This window comes from Fukomys damarensis, unplaced genomic scaffold (assembly GCF_012274545.1).
Source record: "Fukomys damarensis isolate Sample0158 unplaced genomic scaffold, DMR_v1.0_HiC HiC_scaffold_32, whole genome shotgun sequence".
In the NCBI taxonomy this organism is placed as follows: Eukaryota; Metazoa; Chordata; class Mammalia; order Rodentia; family Bathyergidae; genus Fukomys; species Fukomys damarensis.
The window spans coordinates 10123981-10143565 of record NW_022900944.1 but is presented as its reverse complement, the minus strand read 5'-3'; the positions used below and the strand labels follow the sequence as shown (position 1 = coordinate 10143565).

The following is a 19585-nucleotide window of genomic DNA, read 5'->3' as shown; positions in this document are numbered from 1 at the left end:
ACGGATGGCTGGGACTTACGGTTCCAAGACTGGTTGAATCGAGTTTTCAGTTTTTCTCTTCCTTTCTCTTGTATTTGCTGCTGGGATTTTTATCTTCCTCTCATTTTTAATCTGTTTCGCTGTGTTTCCTCTTGGGGTTCTTCTGGCCCCTCTTACTGAGAAACCAGCCAACAATCAGTTCTCCCAGAGCCTACCGATGCCCCATCCACCACCCAGCCAAACCAAATCACCCAGCCAACCAAGGCCACAGCAAGATCACCCTGGAGACAATGTCCCCCATGTCTGCTTCCAACTCTGGATTAATTCGAGGATCTCTGAGTCCTCGGTTAATGTTACCCAACTGAATGTGTGCACCCTCCCAAACCTTGCTGGCGAAACCAAATGAGACCCCGGTGGAGAAGTCTGCATGATCTGCGGTTCTGTGTAGATGTGTTGGATGGTGGTTGCGGCCCTGCTCCTTATGTGCATGGTGCATGTCCTCTCCAGGAGCTGGAGCCTCTCCAGTGACTTCACTGCCCCGCTCGAGCCAGCTCCCTCTGGAAGGGGGCAGTACTTCCCACCTGCCCACTCCAGCTCCACCACCCTGCCTGTGTATGGAATGAAGCAGGGTCATGTCCTATTTGTCCTGTGGGCCGTCCCATTTCTGTCCCCAGTGATGCCCTCAGCCACACTGGTGGACCTTCCCTTTGCTTGTCCCGCTGTGCTGTGGCTATGGTGGGTCAGGGCCCCCCACATTCCCATCCCTCACACACCTCCCCGTTCTGTTGCAGAACCGCATGCATGAATCCCTGAAGCTTTTTGACAGCATCTGCAACAACAAGTGGTTCACAGATACATCCATCATCCTGTTCCTTAACAAGAAGGACATATTTGAAGAGAAGATCAAGAAGTCCCCACTGACCATCTGCTTTCCTGAATACACAGGTAAAGACCGCTCTACAGGATAGCAGGGGCCTCCACAGTCCCTTCTAGCCACGGGGTTGCTGAGGTACCAGGCTGTCTTCCTTCACTGTGCTCTGCCCTGTCCCTAAAGTGTGCCATAGTGAAGCAGTCAGAGCGGCTCACCAGGCTAGAATCTGGGCTTGCACTTCTAGCCATGTGATCGCAACAACCTTGGGGAAGCTGAGCCCCGTCTGTGAACAAAGATTGTATGTATAGTGGGAACACCAAGATGATGATGGGGTAACAAGCTGGGGCTCAGAATCGAGCCACTCAAGGTCCAGCCCTGGCGTGGCCACTCACGAGCGGCCCAAGCAGGTCACATGGCTTCACTGTGCCACAGTTCCACATCTGTGAGGTGAGATGATCACCATGATTGTCCTCCCTCCCTCACAGAGTTGCTGTGAAGATGAAACAAGCTAATGATCACAAGAGCGTGTTTGCTGCGACCATTAGGATTATGATGGTGACAAAGAAGCATCCTAATAGCACCTCCCACTTGGGCTGGCCAAGAGATTCAAACGGGATATTGAATGTGACAGAGACTTGCAAGCTGCAGGGCCCTGGCCACCTTGCAGAAGGTTCTGGGGACAAGAGGACAGCTGTTGATACTGTAGCCAACCCTGGGCAGGTGGGCAGACTGAAGGCAGCTCGACCAGGGCCCCTGAGGAGCTATAAGGCTGGCAGCTCCAGTCAGGTGGCAGCAGGGCCCCAGGTAGCCCAGTACTCATCAGCTCTTCGCAGATAGCTAGGCCCTGTCCAGAGAGGTGAAAAGAAGGAGGCATTCTCTGCCTGGCCAGACCTCAGGCCCATAGGGCCTAAAGCAGGGGCACACAGAGTCCCCACAGGGTAGACCTGTGAGCCATGGCCTGGGGTTAGGCAAGCAGTGCAGCCCTCTTCACCTCCTACCCCTCCCCACCCAATTTCTCAAAATCAAGCTGACTGCCCTATGGGCCAGGATCCCAGGAGCCTCCAGCCAGAAGTGAGCAGGGCTCAGCCTCCCTCATGGATATGTACCAACCAGCCAGCTTCCTCTCTAGAGATAAACTAGGGACCTGTGAATTCTGCCTGTGAGGCAGTAGAAGCAAGTGGAATGACTTGGTCACCAAGACCAGTCTGGAGCCAGGGCAAGAAAGGAGGGGACCACTAACTGAGGGAGTCTGAGAGTTCCCTCCTGTCCCAGATATTTCCCTTACCTTCACCCTAGATTTAGTAGATTTGTGATCTGGTAGACTCTCAAAGCAGCCTGTGGCCTGTGCTAAGGCACTTAAGATGGCTGCAGCCCTTCCCCTAGGTATAGCACCCCATCTTAACCCTGTAATTCAAACTCTGGTTCTTTCCCTGCCTGTCCCTTAGTGAGTGGCTACAGCCCAGCCTGTGCAGACTATGGGCACTTCAATGCAAAGCCAGGGTCCTATTCTTCCGCTCCTTCTCAACCCAGCAGCTGCTCTGCCAGACTCCATCTCTGGAGAGCAGATCAGCATGGTGCATCCTGAGGAAGATGCAAATGAGCGAGCCAGGAATTCTTACTCCTCCTGAGAGTGAGCAGCAGAAGAGGGAGTGGGTAAGAAGAGGGAAGGAGGCCGAGAAGGCTCACAAGCAACACAGTCATCACACCAGACACATACCTGTCATCCCACCTTGCCCCAGCAGCCGCTGGGCAGCCACATCCTGGCTGCCCTGCCTTGCAGGCCCACAGAGAAGGCACCCTGCATGAGACTGGCACCTTTGAACTTCTTTGCTCAGACCTGTGTTAAGATGTGAAGTTGGGATCCTCAGGAGTCAGTAGGCATGTGTATAAGAGGAAAGCAGTTTTGTGGAACGGCATTCACCTGTAGTACAGGTGATGGCTAGGAAACCACATAGTCTTTTTCAGTGGTGGCAAACCTATGGCCCAAACGCCACAGCTGGCTATTATTGAAAACTAAAAATTTTGCCATTTGGACTTTTTTCATTCACGGTCACTGCCCTGGATTTAAAAGGCTGCAGGGATTGCTTGGCCCTCTGTTGTAGCTGAGCCCTCAGTTTTCCCACACCACTAGCTTTTTCTGACAAGCTGTCTCTTAAGAGACCCTAAGGATATGCTCCATGGTCACCAGCCAGGCCCAGGGTTATTCATGCTTGGTGGCCCCACAGGTACCGCCTCTTACCTCCCTTGCCATTTCCTCCCACAGGCCCCAGCACCTTCACGGAAGCCGTGGCTTACATCCAGGCCCAGTACGAGAGCAAGAACAAGTCAGCCCACAAGGAGATCTACACCCATGTCACCTGTGCCACGGACACCAACAATATCCAGTTTGTCTTTGACGCCGTGACGGACGTCATCATTGCCAAAAATCTGCGGGGCTGTGGACTCTACTGAGCCCCGGCCCCCTGCCCAGATGCCCATGCCCTGCCCAGCCCCCACCCACTCTTCCCCTGGAACCAGAGCTCTGCCACTTCTCAGACCACTCTTTGCGCTGAGGAAGAAGATCCAAGAGGCTGGCGCCAGGGGGGAGGAGGGAACACCCTTCACGCACCCCCACCTGTACCCTCCAACAGCTGGATGCGTGGTAACAGGGCTGGGCAGGGGTGCTGAGCAGCGTGCCATGTACCACAAGGCAGAAGACCTCTTCCTACCACCTGGGTGCCACTCAGTGCCACTGCTTTGTCTCTGAGTATTTTGTTCAGGGGCAGGCGTGCAGGGCTGGGCAAAGCTGCCATTTTTCCCAGAATGGGCATGGTCTTGCACTCCATGGCTCTTATAGAAGTCTTGAGGTCTCCTGTCATCTGGGTGTACAGGTGGCAGGATGACCCTGTAGTACGGTGCATGCAGTCTGGGGACAGTAGACGCCATCCTTCACCTTTGCCTGGCATTTGTCTGGTTGAGGGCTGCTCCGTCACCAAAAGCCAAGGTGGGATCAGGCAAAAATTGTGGAGTGAGGGCTCAGGCCTTGGTAAGGCCTACTGTCTCTGCTCATCCTCCCCTACATTTGGCCCCATTCCTGACTGCCCCCAGCTTGGAATGCTCTGAGAATGACTGGCTGTAAAGATGTGTGGCTAAAGTCCAGTCCTGCACCAGGCAGAGTTAGGGAAGAAGAGGAAGAGTCTGGGGAGGGAAGCAGAGGCAGCAGCCCAGGGCTCTGGCTGTTCTCCTGGCACAGCTGCCCCAAGTATAAGTGGACATACTTTTCCTTCTTGAAATCAGCAGTGAGTCCAGCTGAAACCAGCAGGATAGGCAGAGGCCTTTTGGCTGAGGGTCGTGGAGGTAGGAGGCCCAGGGAAGGTGTGGACCACACCCTGCAGCCAGCACCCACACTTTGTTCCATCTTGGTCAAGAAGTCAGGAGGCCCCATTGGCCTCCCACCCTCCAGGGGCAGAGGAAGGCAAGTAGAGGGAACCAGTGCCCTGGAATGCGAGCTGTGAGGGCCTAGGTCCGCTTGGACATACAACCTGCCCACTGTGGGGAGGTTCTAGGAACCCCCCTTGGAGTTTTTCAGCAGAAGTCCGAGTGGAGAGAGGTGAGTGGCTTTTGGTGATCCTGGCCCTGGTTGGCCTTGGGCAGTCAGCACACCTCCCTCTCACTCCCAGGCACCTCACATTGCTTGATGCCATGGCCAATAGCCTAGGCAGATGTGCCACAAGAGGGGAGAGGGCTGCCTCCAGAGAGTCCTCTGCCTCCCTCCTCAAGCCCCATGTTCTCCTGGTCTCCACTCTAAACCTGGCTCTGTCCCAAGCCAGGCAGGACCCCTGGCCTCTCACATGCAGCCTCTTGGCCTGACCGGGAACCAGGAAGGAGCCCCATGCCAGTAGCTCTGGGCTTGTTGGTTCCAACAGGCACAGAGCTCTGGGTGGTACAGGAGATCCTTCCGTAGTGCTAAATGCCTTGCCCTAAGGTGCCCCTCCCTGCTCCATCTTGCAACTGCCCCTGGCAGCCAGTCTCTTGAACCAGCCCATCAGCCCAGTCCACATCCATTTACTCACCTCCATCATTTTCTGAACCTTGTACCAGGTGCTGGCACATGGCAGAGGATAGGCCCTGCCATGAGAGGCTAAGGTCTACTTAACCATTCTGCCCAACATTGAAGTCACTCTGGGTAAGGCCAGCTGTGCCCCTAATTCCGCCCAGATTCGGAAGTACTTGAAGAGAGGGATGTTGTCAAACCCCATCTGTAAGGCCATTGACCCTGAGGTGGAAGTCACAGACCTGTCACTAGACATGGGCTCTTTATCTCCCCCAGTGGCCAGAGCCCCAGGCTAGAGTCAGAACCCTGGATTCATTCCTCCCCGTCTATAGGAGTAGGGGTCTTGTGGCCTTCCTGCCCTCTTTCCCCAGGCTGCCTTTTTCTTCTCTTGGATGCTGTCTTGCTCAGTTGTCTTGCACTGCTTTCAACTGGATGTTCCGCCCCAGCCTGCCAAGGGAGGGGCCTTTGGCTGTCTAGTGTAAGCCCTCAAGGAGAGCAGATGCAAGGAAGATTCCCTGGGCACCACAACTCCCAACCGTGTTGTCACCAGTGCCTCTGCCATGGGGTGGAGGGGAAGTAGCTGGAGGTGGTGTGAGTTTTGGCTCCGTCGTGGATATGGATATGGGGGAAGGGTTGTGAGTGACCAGACAAGGGTGGATCACTTATCCACAGTGGCCCTGGGTGTGTCCACAAGGGGCTGTGCTAAACTCTGAATGGCTATAATTTAGCAGGCCAAGAGGAAGCTGATTTGTAGGAAGGTTACCTTTGCCAAACTGGTGAAAATATGCCCATCACTTAAGATGCCTATGAGCAAGCTCTGTGCCCTGCCCAGGAGCAGTACCAAGAACCAGGTTTCTGCCTTCCCTCTGACAGAGACCCCCAAGGCTCCCTGCCTCAGTGGGGGCTGGCCTGAGGAGCCTGTGTCCTCACCAGTAGCTCTGGCCTTCTGGGTCCCATGACTACCCATGCCCTGTCTCTTTCCGTCCCCGCTGCCCTGGCTGAGCCCAGGCAGACTCCTACCATGTCTAGTGTCAGGAGGGAACTCTGCCTCCTAGCCACTGCTCCCAGACCAGCCCCACTCTACTGTGGAACTGGAGGCACCCCTGCCCACATGGACTGAGGGTCAAGCGACAGCCTCAGACCTACCCAACACTGCAAAGCCCAGCAGAGAGGGCTCTGGCATTGCCTCACTAATCCCTTCCTTACCACCAGCAGGATTACACCACAGCTCCCACGATACATCCTACTGTTGGTACCCCAATGGCACACTCTTCTTTATGGCCAGCCTGCATCTACCTGCCCGCCTTTACCATCTGACCTAGTACACCTTTAAATCTTGACATGTGATCCAAGCCCAGGAGGGTGACATAAGGAGCCCCAACTCTTCCCTCCAGACCCAGTAGCAGCTGCCCAGCCCCTATTGAGTTTCTCTGGTTGCCTGTGCTTATCTCTGACCCTTCCGAAAGCCTCCAAACAACCAGGCAGCTCTCAGGAGCCAACACCTGAGGCTCCAATAGAGGTTTGATCTGGGGTGCTAAAGGTAAGCACCCAAGAATTCCCCATCCACAGACGGCAGAGTGAAGGGTCCCAGTAGCCCAGAACACAGGGCCAGTGTGTGAGCCATGACACTGGGGCTGTGGCACAGCTCCGTATTGCCCAGTCTCTCAATGGGGAGAGTTTTGAATTTAATTTACCCTCCCAGAATGTGGAGCTGGGGCCTCCAGACAGACCCCACCCAACCAGATGGAGGCCATATCAAGGAAGAGGTAGGCAGGGGCAACAGCAGAAACACTGGCTCCCAATCCCAAATCCTGGACCCTCTCAGGGAGGAGCTCCCTCTGAAGAGCCACTCCCATCCCCAGGTCCTGTGCACCAAGATCAGCAGTAGTGTGACCCCATGTCCTTCACCCAGCTCCCACATCCCAATCCTGAGGCCCCACATTGTCCCACCACACTTGCCCTCCCTGCCCTGGGCAGCACACCTTCACCTGCTGGTTTTCACTCTAAACCTCGCCTCTAAATCCCACTGCTTCTCATTGTTGCCCTAGCTGCACCACCCCTGCTGGCTCCCACCTTAGCAGAGCCTTCCTAGGTGCAGTGGTCCCATCCCCTGACCCACCACCGCCATCCAACCCATATTAACTGTAACTTTACAAGAAGAGTGACTTGTTGGTTTAATAAATCTCTAGTTATTGTAATAATTTATTGGCTGACGTAATGTATTAGTCACCTATCATTAATAAAAAGTGCCAGCTCTTTCTAGCGTGTAATGTGTGTCAGTCAGTGCCCAAGGAGCTTCTGCCAGGTGCACAGCACAACACCTGTCCCTGTGCTATTAGGTCCACGAGCAGCCTGTGGGGTGAACACAGGCCTGCTGGATTCCAGGTGCCTGGCTGCCCTGCAGTCCTGGGTGCAGGCCCAGCAGATTTCCAGTTTAGCCTATTGGTTTCCTGGCCTGTTTGGTGCTAATGCCACATGGTCTGGTGCTGACAACTTTCTTGCTGCTCTCAGGCTTCACTGCAGCCTGAGCAGGTGGAAGACTTGGGGGAGATAGCTCAGGGGAGGGCTCCTACTGGCTCTGTGGGAAGGCTATAGTGGGTAGTGGTGGGTGGCTGTTGGCCATCTGTGACCCTCGCTTCTCTTTTTCAAATGTTGGCATTTCTGATTTGAATGTATTCGGCGTGTTTCCTCCTGTGAAGCTCATCAGGATGAGCAGTGCTCTCGGCTCCTTGGTAACGGGTCTAGAGGGATGGGGCGTGAGAGAGGGTCTCAGTGCCGGCGCCTCACCCAGCAGCCTCTTCACTACACTCCCCTAAGTTTCTAGGATCCACCCTTCTAGGCCCACTCCAAGGCAAGGTCCTGTCCTCAAAGCAGGCCTGGCTGTGCATGTCTGTTCCCCAGACCCCTCCTCTACTTGTCATTCCCAGGGCCCCAGACATGTTTAACGTATGTGCAAGTCACTCCCACTAGACTGTGAGTTCTCGAAGAGCAGGAGCCTGGTCTGGTCACCCTGCATCGCTGTGGCATCCCAAAGGGGGTCTTGCACACTAGTACCAGTCAGAAGTTATCAGCTGGAAGAGTGAGAGGGACAGCTCTAAAGCCTTGCAAGTGGGAGGCTGTAGAGGGCTGAGCCTCAGCAGGTGCAGACCCTAGAGCCTTTGTGGGCTGGCCTGGAGTCCTCATCCATACCTAAGCTCAGGGCCTCTTAGGGAAAATACCTTTGGCTCAGGCCATGTACCAAATGGGCACAGTCCATATTCTCAGCTTGGGTCATCCTTGGAATGACAGTCATCCCCACAGACACCTGTGCAGTAAAACTGGGAACTTACCTTTGACTGCGGGTTTTCAGCTCTTCCTTGAGCAGGTGCAGGATGTTCCTGTGTGGAGTACAAGTCTTGGGGTCTCAGAGACTCACCACCATTGGTGTCCCAGTGAGCCTTGAGCATTCCCTGCTCTGGGTCCTGAACATGGCTTACTTGGCTCTAGGAAATTACCTGCCCTTTCTAGAGTGGATTCCATCAAAATAGCACAAGGAAAATGAGTTTTGCTCCTCCTTGAAAGGTATCATGCAAATGACAGGGAGACTTTTGGAGGGAAATGGGAATGAAATTGATTGGTTGAGACTAGGAGATCAATGAAATCATAAGGAGCTGGCAAATGTGTTTAGTAGACTCAATGGATGATAGTATTGCCTGCAGATCTTGAAGGAGGCTAAGGCCATGCCATGTATCTGTCACCTGGGACCACCAAGCACTCAGACTGGCCCTCCACCAACCAACCTGAGCCCGTAAGAAACAGGGCTTACATGTCACTGATACAGCACTGCAGTGGGAGAAATGACTGAAGAACTAGTCATATGATGTGTGAGAACAGCCATGACATTCTTGTTATTTATTCCATGAAAAGCCACAGACTACTCAAATTGAAGAAACCACTGCTTAAGTTCTAGATTTCCCCAGGGCCAAGTATGAATCTCTTCTTTCTTTTTACTGTGGTGCCAAGAATCGAATCCTGAGTCTCATACAAGCCAGGCAAATGCTCTACCACTGAGCTGCATCCCTAACCCTAGCCTTTGCTCTTTAGGGTCCTAGCTATGTCACTTTGTTGTGTCCTAAGTGTTGATGAAGTTAGATGACACAAGGAAGATGAAGTAGTAGGCACAGATCTGCCACAGCGTGGGCTTTGGTGACCAGTGATGATCACTTCATCTTCCTCAACCTCCTGACCAGACAGAGGAAGATGGCCATGGCCACTGAGCCAGCAGTTTCCCCAGCTCCTGTGTTTGCTCCTCTCAGGTGGACCAAGTACACCTTTAAAAACAAAATTCACCACACCGGCTCTCTTCTCTTTTCCATTCCTTGTTTCAATCTGTGTTCAGAGGATAACATAGCCTAGGTTACCTATGGGCTTGGGCTTTAGACTCAAGGAGTTAAGTTTGTGGTGGTGAAGTTCACTGGGCTAGTATAAGGTTCTCAGGGAAAATAAGGAGGCTGTCCCTTCCCCTACCTCCCTGTGCAGAAACATCTCTATACTGCAAAAATAGATTACTCAAGTGAACGTGCTTGGCCTCCTATAGTAGAGAAATGTGTCCTTGCCTAGGACTCAGCTTTATTGGGGATGCTTATCACATGCATCCACTTGCTAATAAAACTATGAACAAGGCAGTAGTTTACATAGGCTCTGCTTACCACCCTTCACAGGTTGGGACATGGTTGAGCTGGACCCAGTCAGAGCGGGCACGGCAAGTCCCCTGGCACTCCTGGGGGCAGCCTTGGACAGGAGCATCTCTCCTCAGTGGCAGCCTCCAAGAATGCCAACAGGACTTGAAGATTTCCCCATCCGACCACGGAAGCCTAGAGTCTCTCGCCACTCCCACAGGACATTCTCTACCCACATTGGGCCCAGAATATCCAACACAGAGAGCCAAAGCCCAGCTCCCCAGTTGTAGTCCAGCACTTCCACGACACATACACATTCTGGAGACCCTCACATGGGTGGAGACCCTGCAGTGGGAAGCTGTCCCTGTCCTCAGCTTCACCCAGAAAACCATGGTCAGTTCCCAGTGCAGCCTCACCACTGGCCCTGAGATGATAGGTGCACTGATGCAGAGCTGCTCCGCAAGTCTGAATGAGGTGCCCTGTAATGTCTGCAGATTGCAGGTTCAGTCTGTCAGCCTTTTGAAGGAGTCCAGAGCACAGGGGCTCTCTGAGCTGCTGAGGAACCCAGTCCCTCTCTCAAACCTAATTCTCCTCTTCTCTTTCCCTGTCTCTGTGTCCTCCCTCTCCTGTCTGTCTTGCTCTCTTCCTTCCCCCCTGGGGCTGCAGAACCGCATGCATGAGTCTCTCATGCTCTTCGACTCCATCTGTAACAACAAGTTCTTCATCGATACCTCCATCATTCTCTTCCTCAACAAGAAAGATCTCTTTGGCGAGAAGATCAAGAAGTCACCTTTGACCATCTGCTTTCCTGAATACGGAGGTGGGTGTTATGGTGGCCCTGTACAGGAGGAAACCCCAGCCCTGGCAGGGACCTGGGTCTTCCCCAAAAGACATAAACTGCAGTCCAGCCACCTGTGGGCTCAAAGACAGGGATCTCAGCCAGCACACTCAGGTCAGCTGGTGACCAGGGACCAGAGCAGGAGTCCAGCAGAGCCCAAAACACTATGGTATCACCAGGCTGGCCCTTCCCAGGACAAGGCCTGTGTGGGCACTGTCTCCTCCTGAGCCATATGTGTCATGACAGGTGACTTAGAAGTGGCATTGCAGGGATCAGGGGCAGTGCAGACCCACAGGCGTCCCTCTGCTTTTATTCCTCTATTTATCCCTCTGGTAACCCTCAAGAAAAGGACTCCAGATCTAGCGAGAGAATGGTCTTCCCTCACCCCTGCACAGGACAACCTCTGGGCCACAGATGACCTTTGCATGAAATGGAAAAGGTGAACATGTGGTGTGTAAGTGCGCTTGGGCTGCAGTTCAGCCCTTACCTGCTTTCTCTACTGCTTTGGTGCACTGAGCATGCTGTGTGTCTGTGTGGCAGCCCAGGCCAGGGCAGACTACGCCACCCTTTCCTTTCCCACTCCCTCCAAACCCACTGTACCTGGTCTCTCCCACTCTTCCTCCTCCCATGGTCTCTCCCAAATCAAACTATCTCAACTACTGCAAGCCTCCTCTACCCCTGCCTTCCTGTCTTCTGCCTTTCCTGGAACTTCTTTTTCCTATTGGCTCTCAGGGGAATAGATCACAGACCCCCATAATGACACTCTCTCCAAATGGGGCAGGAGGGAAAGTGGCTCTGTAGGACAGACACCTCCATGCTGCTACAAAAGGCTGGAAGCAGTGTTGATGGAATTCAAGGGCCTGACCTGTCTGTCCCTCTGGGGAATGGAAGTTTCTGTATGTCTCTGGGGTGGAGTTACCTTTGCATGCTGAGAAGAGGGCCAGCACCCAGTGAAAGAGGATGTGCTGTGCTGTCCTGGTAAGGGCACAGGTGGGCACAGCCAGGAACCCACTCACTGACAGTCCAAGTTAGCTTGTGGGCATGGGCTCCGGTCCTAGGGCCACCCTAGTTCCCAAAGTAGCCAGAGTTCCCATAGAGAAGATGCTGGTATCTCCATCCTTCTTCACTACTGGGAATCATGGTGGTGTGAAGTAGAAGGGCCCACTGGCTTGTTTTAAGCACAGCCTGTATCCTCTCCGATGCTGCTTATGAACTTGTAAGGTGCTTGCCCATCACTGGGTGCAGAGAGGGAGATGGGGCCAGGGACACTGCGCTTCACTCCAGGCTGTTTGGTCTGACAGATGTCAGCAGTACAAAGTCTCTGACAAGGCAAGTGGCCAAAGCAGACTATGGAGCTAGACCATCTGCAATTTTGGGCAGGTCACTCCTTTGTGCCTCTTTATCTGAGTGCTATAACAGATCATAATGCTACCCCATAGGGTGGCCAGAGGGGTGACAGGAGACAGTCCTTGGGGTAAGGTCTAACTTCTATCATTGTCATGGGTATCTAGAGGATGGAAAACAAGAGGGAACCAGCCATGGAGGAGAGGAAGTGCCCTCTGCAGGCCCCAGAAGAAGGGCCCTACCTGAGGACAGAGCAGGGCTATAGCCCACGCTCTTGGCAGCCACTGCTGACCTCTCCTGCCTCAGCAAAGGCATCCCCATTTTAGAAAGACTTTTAGAAAGCCATGGTGACAGGGTGTGGCCCGGCAGGCCCTCAGGAGCAGGCACAACCCCATGGCTCTTGTCTAGTGTCCACTGAAGCCTGATTTGGGCTATGGCCTAACGATTGTCAGGCTCACTGCTGTGTAGTGTAGGTGCTGGATACCCCTGGTAGATGTCCCCAAGAAAAATTCAGTGTAAAGTTCCCCAGGGACTTCAGAGGATCTGGTTTGAGTTCAGACAACATGATAGATGACAAATGTTCACAGTGTTGTGGCCACTTGGGATGCAGGTCTTTTGGGGACACAGAACAAGCTAGAAGAGTAGGGATGGGAAGAGGCTGACTAACCCAGGACCCATTGTGGGCCCATATGCACTGGGCAGTAGTGAGGCTGTGGCAGGATGCCAGGCTTAGCAGACAGAGGGGTGCTCTGCCATGGTCTGTGTCTGTTTGGCCTCTAGACAGGAGACTTTCTGACAGGGTCTAGACCTTCCACTTTGGTCTCAAACAGTTTTGCTGTAGTTCAGCATTCAGAGTGCTCCTGCCTGTCTTATCTCTGTGACAATGGGCTCATAAAGTAGCTCAGCCTTGACCCCACCCAAGGGATGTCCCCACCTTACCCCTTACAATGCCTTACCACCACCTGGAGTCTGATTGTCATTATCCATTTACCAGTACAATTATTTAAATATGGGATGACCAAAATTTGCGTATTTTTGTTAATAACAGGGAATATATAAAACTGACAATTTTATCATATTATTCAAGAATCAACTAGCTGAAATGACACACACCCAAGTGATGCTCGGGATAGTAAGTATGTAAATAAATGGGCTGCCTGAGTGACAAACTGTTAGGTAGTTAACAGAAAGGAGAGAAATCCTTGCTGCAGATCCCTCCAGTGGCCCAAATCCCAGCCAGCAAACTCTGTTCACACCCTCAGCCTTCAGGGTGAGGAGGCAAGGGGAAAGGTCATCTCACAGCCCCAAATTAACATTATATTGTGACCATCCTGGGCCAGGTGCTAGCAGCACTTAAGAAAAAGGAGCATGTTTACATATTGGACTTTTTTAAGTCTGTGTTGGTTCATATGCTGTGGTAGCTAATTGAAAACTGTCCTAAGCACCAAGGCACAAGGAGTTAGGTTGTAGCTCATTGGAAAACTCCTTACATCATCCACAGATGTGCCCTGTTATCCCCACCCCCAGTCCTCACTAGGCTCAAGAGGGCAACCAAGAAATTGTTGGTTGCTGGTATCTCTTTTAACCTTTCCACTATGAAGACACCACGCTCCCGTATCCTGACCACTCTGAGCACCAAGCACTGGGGCTGCTTAGAGACACTGCCAGCCCCATTGAATGACCACTCAGAGAACACAAACTAAGGATGGAGCCCATCCCACTTGGTGCTCACCAGGCCTTGAGACACAGGAATCCTAGGATACCACCCTGCTAGGCAGTGCCTTCATCCAACTTTTCTTGTTTATTGGAGTCAGCAGAATTGATTGAGATAGACCATGAGGCGATGCCTCCATTTGATTGTTAAGAAAGGGATAACCAGTGGTCATTGTCGTCCCAGGGCTCCTGTGTAGATCTAGTGTGAAAACAATAAAAAGACCTGAAAAGGCAGAAGGCAGGTGAATGCTAAGCCTTACATAGATCCATCCTTGTTCTGTGTCTTGTTACAGGATCCAATACCTATGAAGATGCAGCTGCCTACATCCAAACACAGTTTGAAAACAAAAACCGCTCACCCAACAAAGAAATTTATTGTCACATGACTTGTGCCACAGACACGAATAATATCCAGGTGGTATTCGACGCTGTCACCGATATCATCATTGCCAACAACCTCCGGGGCTGCGGCTTGTACTGACCTCTTGTCCTGTATAGCAACCTATTGGTAATGATTCCAGCACTCACAGAACAGCTTGCGTGCACACAGACACACACAAACACACACACATATGCACACACACCACTAACAAATGCAAGTTGGTAAATAAACTTTACAGAGGCATAAAAAATCTTATATATACACAAATATATACTAGAGAAATCTTTTTAGTTTGTACTAGGAATTGCTGCAGACAGAACTGACCACCATCCCATAGCTCATCAAGGTTTTCCTGGGACACACATCATAGGGGGAGCCTGGTTTGAGAGTCTGTCCTTTCAAGGACAGCTTTAGGGTCTTAACACAACCCACTGCTGTGCAAAAGAGAGGAAGAGGGAGGCCTGGCCCTGGCCAGCTGTTCCTCTGCATCCCACCCACCAAGGCTGCATACACTCAGTTCTGTCTTGCTCTCATGCCAGCTCCAAACCCTCTAAAAACAGCCAACACCCTAAATGTCTCCCTTCCCTCTCCCCACAGCAACAGAAACATTTAAGGACACTTCTCTCTTGGGTGGTGGTGGTGGTTAATTTTAAGACTAGAAGAATCATTGCTCTGATCAATCCACTGTCTCCTGAGTTTTCTTTATTCATGTGAACAAGGCAAGAATCAGACAACAGGGAGACTTGGTCTGCTTTCTGAAAGCAGAGGGGAGGGAATCTGTGAGCCATGGCTCCAATCCACCTGTGTTGAAGGCAGCTCCCCTCCACATGGGAGGGAGGGGCGAGGAGGGGTCAGCAATGGCCCAGGGGAGGGCAGACTTGCAGACCTGACCTTAATCAGCATCCTGTAAGGGTTCCAAGGCCACCTGGGATGGGCCACATTTGAGTTCTTGATTCCTTGTGAGTATGCCCCACCTGGCCTTGTCCCAACATTAGTTACGATTTCCTAGGGTTTTTTGGTTGCTTGCTTGGTTTTTAAAATCAAAGAAAATGGTCAGACTGGACCCCTTATCTCTCTCTCTACAGACTGCTTCATGGACTCTTTGCTGTTGACGTTGATCTCCTGGTAGCATGACCTTTTGGCCTTTGTAAGACACACAGCCTTTCTGTATCAAGCCCCTGTCTAACCTACGACCCCAGAGTGACTGATGGCTGTGTATTTCTGTAGAATGCTATAGAATCCGGTTTTAGTTAAGTCTTTACATTTAGAATTTGAAAGAAAAACAAAAGAGAACATTTCTCATGTGCTTTGTAGCTTCAAAACAGGAAAAGGAAAAACTCGCCATTTCATCCACATTTCTTTTGAAATAAATGTACACATCAGCACCCAAGCCCTCTGTCCCAGCTCAGTGTGGCCCAGTGCTTGTCTGCACCAGGGCCTCGTGTGTGGCGCATTGGCAGGTGGGAATGTGCTTGGGCCGGGCTTCCCAGAGGGCCATGAGTCACTGCAAACCCTTTGCCAGTCAGTCACCCAGACACCACAGATACCACCAAACGGTGGCTCTCCCCAGCCCCAAGCCACTGAAACCACACTCTTCACTCCAGGTTTGTACAGAAAAAGCACAGCTCTCACTGGCCAGTAGCTGCCAAAAAGAATACCTATCACACGTAGAATTATAGCCCTATAGAGACAATTCCCCAGCCAACCCCTTTTACAGATTTTTTTTGGGGGGGTCCCAATGTGTACTTTGTGTCACATACCAGATCAGCTCTCCTAGTCTCTGGGAAATGGGATTGTGGTTTTTCCTTTGACATTTCTGATTCCAGTCTCCGGGCGGATGCTCTCCTTTTGTGTGTGTGCCCTTCCACCTTTCCTTTATTCCAGTGACCTGTGTTCACTCTTTCTCATGTGGGGATGTTTGTGCTGCAGATAAAAATAACAAAAACAATTTTTAAATACAAGATGGAAGAAAAACATAAAAAATCAAAAAAAAAAAAAAAGATGGAATGTAGTGTTTACATTAAAGCCAGTTTTCATGACCAGTCCTGTCATTTCTACTTTGCCTAGTAACCAGACCCCAGACCTCTTCACGGTTTCACTTTTAAGACAACATTTGCTGAAGACCAGTCACAGCCATTTCAAATAAAGAGGAGGCAAAAAGACAAAACAAAAAATTTAAAATACAGAAAAAAAAAAAAACTTGAAAAAGAAAAAAGAAAAAAAGAAAAAAAAAGCCCACGGGTCTTTCTAAGCCTTTCTATTCCCAATTGGTGAGGTTTCTGTGATATCTTACACACTGCCAGTCTACTTCTCTAATGGAAAATTAATGTGTAGCTCAATAAAGAGAATGTTTGTCTGTATTCCTGAGTCTCTCACCCTCTACCTTCAGACTATGGTTATTTGGGGCGGGCCTTACTCCAACAGGAAAGGGAAGGAGGGACATGGCCACAAACACTGGGAGGCTAGTGGGTATGACTTCTCCCCACAGGGCTTCTGTGTCCCCCTCCCTGAGGGCACTAATTCAGGGTGCAGGCGACAGCTCGCTTATTGCCCCCAAGGAAAGAGTAGAGGAATGGGGCAGCTTTCGGACTACAGATGGCTCCCAGCTGCTGCTCACCTTCAACTGGTTTTGTTTCTGGTGGGAAGTCAGGCAGTCCCAATTACTGTTTTCTGTACCCAGGGCTCATGGAAGAATAGTGGTTCGTGGAGGCCAGATTGCCCAAGGGTGTCATCCACTGTCATGCCAACAGCTAGCTCAGGACCAGGCAGACCAGCCTGCTAAGTCTCCTTCACCCTTACCACCCCTACTTCAGCTGGTTGCCAGGGCGAGGTTGCAGGCCAAATACACAGGGAGCAAGGCAGCAGAGCGTGCCCCCTGCTGCTGATACTGCATCTCTCCTAGATAGTCACAGATGGAACCCAAAGGGTGTAACAGCCACTGAAACGTGCTCATCACCCAGTGCTGACTGCTGGCTAGTGAGCATGAGCACCTCACAAAAGTCTGCTGAGTGGAATCTTCTCCATATCCCCACAAATGGGAATTATCAGCTCAAAAATCCTCTCCCTGGCCATGGGTCATCTGAATCTTGGAGCAGAGGTGCAAAGGATAGTTTCAGAGACTAGGAATAACAAGAAGGTGCATCCCCAGTCAGCCTATGCACCCCTACACTTCCTCCCTAGGCCACACCTCTTTCCAGTACTTAACCCAGCAGCTCCCTCAAAAGTACCCCAATTTATGGGCAGAAGGGTACACACAACCTACCCTCTGTATTGATGAAAATATTTGCAGTCCAGGCCACACCTTGACTTCCTAACTGATCTCAGAGGACAAAGGTCCAAATGGAAGGCTGGAAAAAAGCAAAACACTTTCTACATATATGTATCTGAATTTCCTTAAAAATGAACTGAATTCTAGTAAGATCTTTTCTAACTTTCAAATGACATCTGTAGATAAAACTAACACATTTATTTTTTTCTTTTTCCTCATGCTAGAACCTAGGGCCTCACATATGCCAGGCAACTGTTCTACCACTGAACTACACCTCCACTTTTGCCTTTCTTAAAAGGGAGGTTAGGAAGCATTTTCTGGAAAGAATGAAGACTAGAATCAGAAACGAGAATTATGGAGGTAGAACCTATACATCATATTTTTCCCTCACTCCACAAGTGATTCTAATGTGCAGCCATGGTTAGAACCACTTCAAACAAGTAGGAGCCCTGAGAGTGATGCTTTCAGAGTCAAAGAGCTTTTCAGGGCAGGCAGGCACTACTCTCTGACAAGCTCTCCAGAAGCCCAAGGCCCCCTTTTGCACATGTGCCCTACTTCCAGAGTTCTGGGATCCCTTTCTCATAGTTACAACAAACAGGGTTAAGTCTGCCTACACAGCTAAGTGGAAGGTCAGATCCAGGAGGAAACCTGAGCACCTAGGGCTCACATCAACACCAGTAAAGCATCCACACGGACTATCATGCTCTATGGTACATAAACCTCAAAACCTGAAACACAACTGCCAAGAAAAAAAAAAATCTGGGCCAATTAAGAAAATGGAACCCAAGATTAGTTCCAAAGGAGCTCACAGTGGACAACTCAACTGCTGCTCACAAGACCCCATTTACCCAGTTGCCACCCAGAAGCTCGCTTCAGCTCTGCTACTCCAAAAGGCCAAGCACAAAGGAAGCCCTCTGCCCCTCTGCCAGCCAAGATAGTGACAGGACCCATGAAAGTCTCACCTCCACAGCCTTTTGCACCTGCCCCATGCTACCAGGAAGTGATGAAAACCAGGGGCCCTTTATAGATCCCAAATTCTTAACTGTCCAGGTGCAAAATCTGACTCAACTTGAGGTTTCTTTTCCTGGGCCATCTTAAGCTAGACACTTCTACTTTGATCATTTATATTTCTATTTTCTGGTGTTTTAGGGCCCTCTAAAACTGACCATAATCTTTTTTCACACATCTGTAACATATGAAATTAATGTCACCTTCAATGTATACAACATGCAAAGTATGACATAATTCAACAAAGTAAAGTAACCTTTCTCTCCACTTACCTTGAAAAAATGGAATACCAGGGAAGAGCTCAGTGCTGCCTTCTCCAAATAAAACACAAATGAAATCCCCCAACATCAAAAAGAATCTCCAATCAAAACGAGAGATTCAAAAGCAAAATGGCATTCACTGGTGATACCTTTGAAGAAAGCTGCCTTATCTTTCAGTCACACACAGCACACTAGAAGAGTTCTCTTTTTATTGTCATTGTTTTACAATAAAAACAAATAGCTATGCTCTTAGCAAAACAAATTTTTTAAAAATCACAGAAATTTACTAAAGCATTTCAAGGTAAGGCTTTTGAAAACTTATTGAAATAAATTATCTCTTCCTACATATTTACTTATCAGCCTTTTTTTCAATTACCTGTCAACATTCTGAAAAACTGTTATGTAAAATACATTTAACTTGGCCAATAATTTTAGATAACACTGGATTCTTCCCAAAAGGACTACCATAAAACTATGCTTTCAAACATTGAAAAAAAAATCCAATGGGACAGAAAACTGAAGTATGCCATTACAGCTGCATTTCAAATCCTTGAAGTTAAATGCATGAAGAATTTAAAGATTTAGGACCTGGGTCTGCTTCAAGGCATATGGGTTCAACCTCTTACCTATGTTTAAACCAACAGAAACAAAAGTTTTGAAAGTGAGGACTCCAGGGAAGAAAGATACAAATGGTATCTTTTATTTCTTCAATGATGTCTTCTAAAAATTTAGTTTCACACCTTGCAAAGCCTACATCTTCCCCACGCACCAAACCTACATACAGGCTTTGTCATTGCCTAATTCACCTAACCAAGGAAACAAAACCATAAACCAAAGCTTGCTGCTTAGCCCTTTCAAATGTTCAGAGGGGGCAAAGAAACAGAAGAGGAGACCGACCCAGGGGCAAGCGTATGGGATGCAGGAGCACCACAGTGAATGGAAATAAAGCTGGCTATGGATCAGGGGCTCAGGTCAGTCCCAAATATCGTAGCAAAGGGGTCACCTCCTTGCATCCTATAGTCCTGGGCTTTCCCTTTGTGATGCAGGTATCAAACCAGAGTTCTTTTTACAAGATTCTCTGCTGGCCCAGGGGTACAGAGCCGGCCCTCTGGAACACTCTCAGTGCTTCCTCCCTATGAACGACAGATCTGTTTGACAACAGATATTCTCCCATGGTACAGAGTCAAGACTCATGCTGGACACCTCCTCACTGCTTTTGTATATCCTCCCC

At 50.3% G+C, this 19585-nt stretch overlaps 1 protein-coding gene across 3 annotated transcripts in view; it reads left to right on the top strand.

The window, feature by feature from the left end:
- The window catches only part of Gnao1 (G protein subunit alpha o1), a 168200-nt gene extending 152215 nt beyond the window's left edge, over window positions 1-15985 (top strand). Inside the window, exons 7-9 of one of the 3 annotated variants that reach the window (XM_033757930.1) lie at window positions 10208-10361; window positions 13730-13944; window positions 14904-15985. In XM_033757930.1, the coding sequence (XP_033613821.1) occupies window positions 10208-10361; window positions 13730-13917 (342 nt within the window). In that variant the 3' untranslated portion in view covers window positions 13918-13944; window positions 14904-15985. Of the gene's footprint in view, window positions 1-770; window positions 925-3113; window positions 10177-10207; window positions 10362-13729 lie in introns of those variants that run through there. The other 2 variants (XM_010638952.1, XM_010638953.2) reach the window with 2 other exon arrangements.
- Window positions 15986-19585: the final 3600 nt, after the last annotated feature.